The 10,332-nt window shown below is 44.4% G+C and overlaps 1 protein-coding gene and 1 long non-coding RNA gene across 2 annotated transcripts in view; one reads left to right on the top strand and one right to left on the bottom strand.

Moving 5' to 3' along the window:
• Positions 1–2,818: 2,818 nt before the first annotated feature.
• Positions 2,819–5,074, bottom strand: LOC119323570 (probable pyridoxal 5'-phosphate synthase subunit PDX2). Its single transcript, XM_037597266.1, has 7 exons — positions 4,855–5,074; positions 4,633–4,760; positions 4,001–4,088; positions 3,828–3,901; positions 3,510–3,701; positions 3,238–3,335; positions 2,819–3,130 (listed from the first exon to the last, which is right to left on the bottom strand). Exons 1-7 carry the CDS (start codon positions 4,910–4,912, stop codon positions 2,998–3,000), a joined length of 771 nt encoding a protein of 256 aa, XP_037453163.1. The 5' UTR covers positions 4,913–5,074; the 3' UTR covers positions 2,819–2,997.
• Positions 5,075–8,518: 3,444 nt separating this feature from the next.
• The window catches only part of LOC119320091, a 3,328-nt gene continuing 1,514 nt past the window's right edge, over positions 8,519–10,332 (top strand). Inside the window, exons 1-2 of the long non-coding RNA XR_005154790.1 lie at positions 8,519–9,135; positions 10,066–10,144. This is a non-coding gene — a long non-coding RNA (uncharacterized LOC119320091). The remainder of the gene's footprint in view (positions 9,136–10,065; positions 10,145–10,332) is intronic.

Below are 10,332 nucleotides of genomic sequence, written 5' to 3'. Positions count from 1 at the left end.
GGTCGTTCTACGAGAAATTCTATTTGTATATATGCATAACGTGTACAATATGTAGTATCGTAAAATACCAGCAAATGAAAAAGAATTAAATGGAAAAAAATAAAATTAAAGGAAAAAGAAATCATAAACCCAAAACCCCCCTAAACCTTAGTACCGGTTGGCCTGTCCAACCGGTACTAAAGGTCTCCCAGCCCCTGGTGCGGGCTCGTGCCACGTGGTGGCCCTTTAGTGGCGGTTCGTGCTGAACCGGGACTAGGGGGGCCTTTAATCCCCACTCGTTAGTGCCGGTTGCCCAACCGGCACTAAAGGCCCTTATGAACCGGTAATAAAGCTCCGTTTTCTACTAGCGAGTGTAGCAACCCTGAAAACTTGTTCATCGTTGGTGTTCTGTTCTTCGAGCAGGCATCAGTGGTAGTCATCATCTAGCCGCTGTGTACTTTTAAATCCTTCAATATAGGAGTTGCCTGGGTAACCGTTGACTTGATCATTGCATGTTGCCCATAAACCGTATACTGCTGGAACCCTACATTTATAGACAACATACCACTTCAACTATAGATTGACAAGAGAGAAACAATTCACAAGCAGCAAAGCAAATGAACATAGGATGTGAAAGAGAAACAACATCGGCATGTGCATGATCACATAAGGCATCACAAGTTCGCCTTAACCACTATGGTGTCATCCTATCACCAAATCCAATAAATGGTGTTATCCTACCACCACAAGTTGGTCATCGACGTGAGGGGTTAGTATATACCACCTCATCAACATATACATGCCAAGGTCAAGAGTTTTTCAAACCCTACCTACCACAAAATGTACATCGTCATCGTCATTGTCATCGATCATCATGCACGTCGTCGACGCCACCACCAGAAACAACACTAGTAGTTTTGTTTGCCCAGACAGGTCCTGAGCCAGAGCACCCTATGGGCATCTGCCATGGCAACAAACCAAACACCTTGGGCCTTGTTGTCAAGCAGGTGGCTCAGCCACCATCAGAACCTCTGGGCTAAAGCACGAGCATAGACAGAAATGGCTGCCATTTCATGGAGTCCCCCTGCCATCCTTCTCTACCTTGGTGTCTACCTTTTGAGCAGCAACAACTCCATCATTGGGCTGGGAAGCACATACGATGTAAGCACAAATGGTGGAACCATACCAGACACCTCAAAAACATCTGAATCAGGAGGCATCTGCTTCTCGATGGAAAGATGGGAGTCCTCGACATAGGACGCTGCGAACTGGCTCTAGGACACGACAAAGGCCTGACTGATTTTTGCGTGCTCATGTCCTACAAACGCAAGCATCAACAAGAGTGGAGCACACTACGAGCACTAACACATGGACATTATGAACAAGCATTACATATTAACAGTGTGAATGAACACTACACATGTACAGACGGATCACAGTTCAACACATTAGTTCAAATCATACCAAGAAGTTCAACAAACTAGCACACATACTTACATACTAGCATACTGCCCTTCAGACATGCTACCAATCCATCACCACTAGTTGTCAATCTTGCCAACATGGAAACAACTCCTAGCATGCTGCAAATCCATCACCACTAGCTACGTAAACATCACATTCTCACATATCAGTAGTTTACAATGCCACTATATGGTCACAGATCTAACCCTACCACCTGCTCATAGATCTAGCTAGAAGGAAGCGACGGAACAGCTCGAAGGAAGCGCGGAACAGGTCGGAGAAGAGGAGGACTCGAATCGTCGCCGCCGTCAACCGATGGCCGGAGAAGGAGCGCCGCTTACCTGGTTGTTGGCGTCGATCCGCGCGGGAGGGAAAGCTAAAAAAGGGGGGAGGAGGTGACGGGAGTTTTAGGCGGTGATGTGATGCTGGCTATATAGAGCTCGCGCCATCTCGACAGACATAGAAGGTCAGCGCCGCGTTCCCTTCCTCTGCATCGTTGGAGTTTGACACGCTCAAAACAGCCGATTTGGTCGTTCCTAGCGGACCTGGCTGAGGAGTGATTTAACTTATGTAAGGACCGAGAATCTGATGCAGGCCAGGCAACAAACATGCCGAAATCTTCCTGCACGGATCTGGTTAAGGTTGATGCGAGCTACTCCCTTCGTTCCAAAATAGATGATCTAATTTTATATTAAAGTTAGTATAAAGTTGAGTCATCTATTTTGAAACGGAGGGAGTACCTAGCAGCGGCGAATTTTTTTAGGGGAATTTTTGTTTCTTTACTGTGTTACGCCTTTTATGCCAGTTATAATCGTGTCGCCTTTTTATGCCCTCCCACATTTTAGTCCTGCATTTCGTATTTCAAAATATATTTACAATGGGAAAAAAATCCTAAGAGCGTGTGCAATGGAGCATCTCTAATCGTTGTGTATTTTTTTCTACAGGATTTGTTTTATAATTTGTTTCTCGAAAAATGGCAATGGAAAAGCAAATAAAATGTTTCTACACAAAAAACTGGCTGGATAGAGATTATGACAATCCATCGCAATGCCAAACACAACCTTTTTAAGATACACCGACAAGATAATAACACAAGAGAAGAATGATTTCTCCAGTTCTCTTCACCAATGCGACAAATGCGTAGTAAGTAATATCGAAGATACTCAGCACTGAATATAAAACAGAACGGTGTTATCTGCCATCATACTAGAAGAAATTCTATCATCAAGCTTGCATGAAAACCATGAGAAACATACATAACCATTCACTAGATGTGTAGTACTCCCTCCGTTCCAAAATAGATGACCCAACTTTGTACTAACTTGGTACAAAGTTGGGTCATCTATTTTGGAACGGAGGGAGTACTACAATGACACACAGATCTAACTGGTCAGCTTCCTTCTCAGAGCAATATCATAGTGTTTGGAGCACAGTGGCCAATTATTTTGATTGGCACAGTTTTGACGCCAGAAATATTCTTTGGACTGGGCATAACAAATGCCCAGAATCCTTTCCTGTCACCAACCGGATGAGCAAATTTCGGTTTTCCTAGCTCTACTCAAAAATGGGTAGATCAGGACCCTTATTCTTCGACCCAACGTCTGCATCGTTTGAGGACGCAGATAGCGATAGCGCGGCCAAGGCCTTTGCTTGAGATTCTTTGTCCATGTCCATGAAGAGGCGATGCCTGGCGAGGAGCAGAGCGCAAGCAGTGTGTCTTCAGTGTTAAAAGCTTGGCCACTGAGTGGTGAAGTAAATAAATAACGTAAAGTCACATGGACGTAGAACGCTTACCATCTAGAGTCTGATGTTAGCTCTGGGTGGAATGCGGTGGCAAGGATGTTCCCTTGCCGTACTGCAACAATGACCCGATCTTTGGAGTACACTTGGTCCTGCAAGATTTGATTTCCCCATCAGTTCCTGTGCTTATTTGATTACACCGATAAATCCTATTGAGTCCATCTCTACATTGGACCCTACAACTCTAATCTTTTCAAACAGCAGAAGATGGATATTATGAATTTATGATCAAACTCAAGAGAGTAAAAAGAAAAAAAGAAAAAAACCTCCAAACCCTCGCCAGATGTTATTGTAATGCTGGGTCTGCCAGCAGGAACAGGGCAATCGGCTAATACTTCAACATCCTGGCCTACTTCTAGGATAGCAGGTGCTCGTATAAATACGCCACGGCATGTATGACTCCCTCCTTCCTTCTCTGCAAGCATTGGCACTGAAAGTTCTGTTTCGAAGCTTTGAAGCTGCAAGAGAAATGTAGTCTGCAATCAGACATGGTGTTCACACATTTATCTGATGAACTTTCGAAGATCAAATGATATTACCAACTAATTTAGCCATCAAATAAATAACATGGACCTCAAATTTACCTGGCTACCAAAAAAGTTACGGTGGACAGTACAATCTAGTCCACCAACAAGCTCCTGGCCTCCTGTTTTCTGTCCTGCAAGTTATATTGCTAATCAATCATGATGTCCCATCACTTAATCTCAGAGAGAAAGTCTTGAGAAGCTACTGGTAGGTGGTCCAGAATTCCACATACCTACTGCCTTGTTTGCAAGGAAGATGAGCCCAGCACAGGTTCCCCATACGGGTTTTCCTGTGCCGACAAACTCTCGAAGTGCAGGAAACTGCAAAGAAGATGGGTTGAAATGTTTGAGCATTTTACAGTGTAAGTAAATAAACAGGTAACAATTGAGTAAATCTGTCACAAGCTGTTCTGCTGAAGCTACAGGCTACAATGCCATGACCATGTAGAGGAAATGTCGAAAATTACTGCCATTTTGAATGACTACCATTTTTCACAATTCTCTATTCGACAGCCAGCACATAGACGACTAACTGAAATTTGACTGCATCAATAAGGATAAAACAGTGTTTCTCAGATCTGATCAAAAGCAAGTTGTTTGATTAAACGCCAGCGATGAATATACTAATTGTGCAGGCAATTACTAGTGCAGCGTGCTAATCCACTTGAGTCATTCTTCGGCTACGGCAGAATCTAACAAAGAAGAGCCTTATCATTTGAATCCAATTTCCCATCTGCAGTGAACCATCAACTGTATCGTGTCATGGCTGATGCATAGATTCAGAGATATTTCGCAGAGCCTCCATTAACACATACACATACACATAGACGACTATTATGAAGCATGCGAGAAACGAAGAGCGTACGAGGTTGTGGAAGTTGGCGAGCTTGGCCATGGTGGTGCTCTCGCCGCCGGGGATGATGAGCGAGTCGATGCCAAGCAGCTGCTCCGCCTTCCGCACCTCCACCCCCTTGGCCCCGATCCTCCTCAACGCTGCACCCAGACCCGAAATCAATAACACGACACGCGCGCAAGCAAGGCGAGGAGCAAAGGAGGAGGAGGAGGAGGAGGAGGAACGCGCGCGCACCGGCCATGTGCTCGTTGTAGGAGCCCTGCAGCGCGAGGACGCCGACCACCGCCGCCATGGCCGCTCCCTCTCCCGCCTCGCCGCCTGCCTCGGGACGTGTGGTGCGGCTTTGGGTAGGTGGCTGGGAATGGGGCGGAGGGTGGCGGGTGACGTCACGGGAATGGGGAGGGAGGGGAGGAAGGAGGCGCACGTCGCCGTGGGCGGCGGCCGCCACACGGTGAGTGGGTGACGGACGGACGGACCGAGACGGCGCCACTGGGGGACTGGGAGTCGAGCGACGGCGGCCGTCCGATCGTCGGCGAGATGGTCCTGGTCGTCCGTTCTTACTGGGTAGGGGCCGGGCTCGAGTGGCGGCTGTGAGACCGTCAGCCCACCAGGCTAGTGGCACGTAGTACTATATTCCTTCCCTGTAAAATAAATAAATATTTTTCAACCCTAAAAAAGTTGTTATCGCAAAAAAGAACCCATCAATTTATTATTACCAACCGTGAACCAACCTGTGGTTGGATGGTTAGAGGAACTGTGATATCCCCAGCCCACTAGGGTTCAAATCCTGGTGCTCGCATTTGTTTCAATATATCGGCTCAGTGTTTCAGAGGTGTTCATATGGGTGATTTACAGTCAGGAGATAGGAGGATTTTTTTAACATAAAGCGTGTGTGCTTGCATGTGTGTTCTTTGTTACTCCCTCCGTTTCTAAATATTTGTCTTTCTAGGGATTTCAACAAGTGTCTGCATACGGAGCAACATGAGTGAATCTACATTCTAAAATATGTCAATATACATCCGTATGTGGTAGTCCTTTGAAATCTCTAAAAAGACAAATATTTAGAAACGGAGGGAGTACATTTTTGTGTCTTTGGACAACGAATGCCTCACGGTGTAGATGATATCGTGAAAAATAAAGGTCTACTAAGTTCAACCTTTGACTGTCAAAAAATTAGCTCACATGGCTCGCCTTTTTTTTAATCTTCTGCGGTAGTTCAATGAGGAATGAGCAGTTTCACAACCCCACCAAGGATGTGAGACACTGAATTTGAAAGAGTTTTTTTAATAACTTTTAGTTTTATCGAGGTTTTTGTTGTTGTTCATACGTTTCTTTTTAGTTGTTTTGATCTAACACAATTTCATTGGTTGTCAAATAAAGCGACCAGTCTCTCTTTGATCATAAAAATCTGGAATTGGCGACCATGCCGGTTTGTTAAGCTCAATGGACAACCCCGCCACCGCCCCCCGGAGAAACAATAACCAAATTGGATGGTCTTATCCGCTTTTCATACAAACTAGAGCAATTAAACCGATATAAATTAAGGTGTGTATGCTCATGCTAGATTGATGGGATTCGAACCAAGGTAACATGGTTGCGGGTTGAAGAGCCAACATGCCGCACTAATCGAACTCATCACTGGATTAGTTCTAGGCTAAGCACAAGGAAATAATCTTCTTTGACCTTTTTATCTATGTATTTTTCTACCTATCAAACCCGACGAACCGGCAATTGAGTCGGTAAAAACCTGAACATGCAGCACCCATACATCGAGGAGGAGCCCGCGCCACCTACCATGTGGGACCATGCTAGAGAGAATTAAATCGCTTGATCATAACGTATTTCATAACTTAAACCGATGACACCACACAAAGATATTAGTGATCCAAGATGAGGCTTTTTCAAATGATTTCCATGGCAGCCTGCTAGAGGGAATTCACCACCTATCTTAATCAATAGAAATTGTCGAGCTTCTCATCAGTAAGGCGTGATTAGTCTACCCCAAGACTACGGGTTTGTAGTAGTAGCTATCTAGCCATCCCTCTCTTTTGTACGTGTTTGTCCAAACTGAGCAAATAAAATAGATTTCTTTAATAGCAATTTCACTAGAAGATTGAATTGCACATCAGTGAAAAACGGACGACTTAATGCCTCTTGTTTTCATTTTTAGTGTTCGAGTGGTAAAAAAAAACCGAGAATATCATGTGCATGTACGTAACTTAACCAAGAAAAAGATAATCATGACACAATGAAAATGAATGATTCGGTGAACTCATATATTATAAAGAGAGGGGGAGATGTGAATGAGAGGGAGGTGCATGGTTTTTATTTCTCTCCTACTATGTACTCTACACAAGTCACCATATTGATATGCATTTTAACATATAATGAGGCTAGCCAACTCGTCTCCACGGTTGTCCCTCGTTTTGCTTCGATATGGGCCGTTGGATGTTGGTCAAACAGTTGATTTTTTCGCTGGTACCCATTGGATCATCGCTGAAAATCTATCCTTGCCATTTTGACCACACGGTGAGTTTTGGGCGGGGATGACCTGTGGGCTCAGGCAAAACCTCAATGGCTGGGTCGCCCTTCTTTGGATGCGCTAGCGGCCTCTCCTGTCACACCGTGTGCGCTTGTCTTGGGCACTGTATTGTTTCTGGTTCCAATTCACCCCTTTGGTTCACTAGTTGGTGCGGCTGCCAGTGAGCTTACCTGCTCTTTGACCCCACACGTTCATCTGATGGTTGTGGCTTTTTTGCATGAGTGTTGCCTCCCGCATCGCGTCGTGTCATGGGTCAAATGCGTCTGGGGGACCGCTCCTCGCACGCTGCCCGCGTCATGCGGTATGGGGAGCAGTTGGGAAGGGATAGGACAATGCATGTGTACCCGGCTTATACACCCGCGTTTGTCCTATAGCGATGACGGGTGGGCCGGCGCTGCTCCTGGTCCCGTTCGTCGGTGGCACCGGCTGCACATCTCATCGCGGTCGAAATTTGCCAATACCATTCATCCGCGTGCCGCGCTCGTCCTATGAAACATGCAAAAGGGTCAAAGCCCTAGCCGCCAACCCTCCTCGTCAAGGTTGCGGCCCCTCCGCCTCGTCTTCTCCCCGTCCCTCCTCTCCAACACTGCTGCCCTCGATGCGCCATCAGGGCGACGTTGACACGTTAGGGATACACCGTGATGGAGCTCAGCCCGAGCCCAATACAAGTCACTCCTAACCATGTTCGCTCGATTGACAAGAGCAAGGCAGCGGATTGGATCGAGGGCGCCCGCATGGCCTCGCTGCCACTATCACCTGGATTCGCTAGCCGCTGCCTTGAGTCACATCCGTCGCCGCCGCGAGTCAGCTCCACCGTTGCTGCCAGGAATCTCATCCCCGGCAAGGTAATTTCCTTCGAATCCCTGCTCTCCCTTGTCCTGCTGCCCTACTTGCTGCGTGTGTGCTGTGTGCGTTTAGCCATGATCTCGTCGAGAAAGCTCAAGTCCCTCGACTTTTACAGGTACCATCCGCCTCCCTTCCGATCTTCAGATCTCCATATTTGGTGAATGCGGTGTTCTGGTTTTTTGTCGGATTACTATCTGTATTCGGGGATTAGCTATATATTGATGTTTTTACTTCGAGCGTGGATACTCGACAGTACTAGATTTAGGTCTTTTTGTAGAACAGAATGATTAACTCGGTCTATTTCTGGAAAACTGGTAGATGATATATGTATGAACGATCGTAATACTGAAAATGCAAAATTTACAGTATGGTGTAATGATGGTCGGTGGGGTGTGACTTTTTGCTGGCATTGTCCAGTGCAGTTTTTGGATTTCTACTGAGTTGTACCATGTTTTGAGATTTGTTTTTGTGTGTTGCTGTTTGCAGGAAAATTCCTAGGGATTTTATTGACGGAGGCATCACTATCTGGCGCTGGATTATCCATTTTTGCAGCATTAGCACTGTTGTTTTTGTTTGGAATGGCCAGTTCCCAATATCTATCCTGTTATCAACTATATTGTACTTTTTGTAAGGTTACATTATCTACTTGGTTTCAGTGTAAATGTAGCACAAAAAGAGGTAACATGGTTGTTTTCATGTTTGATTTGGTTTGTAGCACACTAAGGAACACCATACGGGAAAGGGCATTGCACTTCTTTATTTATAATTGACCTGTTGCGATTCGGTTTGGTATAGTACTTAATTGATACACCATTTCAAGTTATGTAGCCTAAAATAACCCTTTCAAATGAACTTTTTTAGTTGATCTTCAGAGCATCAACATGGTGGACTAGATTATGAAATCAACTATGATCATGAGAACTTGAAGCTATTTGTTGACTGAATTGTCAATTGTTTTGCATGAATTGAAACTGGCAGTGTGATACATCACCGTAGATGCTTTGTTGTATACATGCGCCTAATCCTCTCTTTCTCTCTAATCTTTTATCTTGTGTGAAGATCCTTTGCAGATCAATTTCCGAGGCAGAATGCTAGGTGGCTCATGCCAAGCATTGTTTCACATTCAGGTAAGGCTCTTTGCTTGCAACCACTGCGGCACCCACTACACATGGGGTTTGATCAAAATGTATCAGAAAGTTGGTCTCATTGAGAAACATTTGGTAGATAACTTTTTTGGCCTGGGTAGATAACTTTTATTATTCAAGATGCAACATTTTATTTTGCTGTATTTTGTTATCGATATTCCTCTAAATGTTTTGTGTACTTTAAGCAAAACCTTGGGTTTGTGTTTATTTTTACATAGTTAGGCAATCTGCATACATTTTCCATACATCAACATATATCTGTTGAAAAACAGAGAATTGCTTCTAGGCATCCACATATACTCACTAAAGAAATAGAGAATATCAATCGCTCCTCAACTATTTGTATGCATCCTCATACACTCACTAGAAAAACAGAGAGTACAAATTACCCGTCTACCATCTGCGGAACCTAAGAAACAGAGAGCACAAATTCTGTAATAAAAATTATCTATACAATCGACCATGCAATACCATATCCAATAAGAATAGCTACCGAACTTGCAAAGAGAACCAATAATGTTGGCTCGCCCATTGATAGCAAGCTTAAACAAGAAAGGCACTTGAACATCTATAACATAGTGTTCATTATAAACAGAAAAGGTCAGGTGATAATATTTCAAAGCTTCATGTAACAATTTTCATGCTTGAAGTTCATTATTGCGCATATCATAACTGCAAGGGTGATATTCTTTCTTCAATTTCAGAAGGATGGTAGTTGACTATTTGAAATCTTGTTGAGCAATTAACAAGAAATGGATCTTATTTACTTTGCCATTATTATGGCTTTAGCTGTACTTGGCATATCAAGAGCCGTTGTTAGGTTCTACCGGATTGATTGTTAGTTCCTTTTTCTTAGGTTCTACTAACTCGTCTTCTTATTTTATCCTCATTTTTTCCTTTCCAATTTTGCAGGGGGGGTTTACTCTCCCTCGAGGTAAGCGTGGATGTAATGGATATTGATTTTGACTTGGGTGCAAATTGAGTACTGACGGTGAGACTTATTCCATTTGTTTATCCTTTTGGCCTCTTAATGAAGAACAACGCTCAAAGCTTACATGGTTGTCAATCTTGGGTGCCTTGTGCAAACTTTCCAGTTTTGGCGCTTGTGATCTTCCTTGCTTAGGTGACCTGCCCCCAATCCTTCTTCCCCTCCCCTCTGATCTCTCTCTCTCTCTCTCT

The sequence above is a fragment of the Triticum dicoccoides genome, chromosome 6B (assembly GCF_002162155.2).
Source record: "Triticum dicoccoides isolate Atlit2015 ecotype Zavitan chromosome 6B, WEW_v2.0, whole genome shotgun sequence".
In the NCBI taxonomy this organism is placed as follows: domain Eukaryota; kingdom Viridiplantae; phylum Streptophyta; class Magnoliopsida; order Poales; family Poaceae; genus Triticum; species Triticum dicoccoides.
This window is presented reverse-complemented; position numbering and strand designations above follow the sequence as displayed.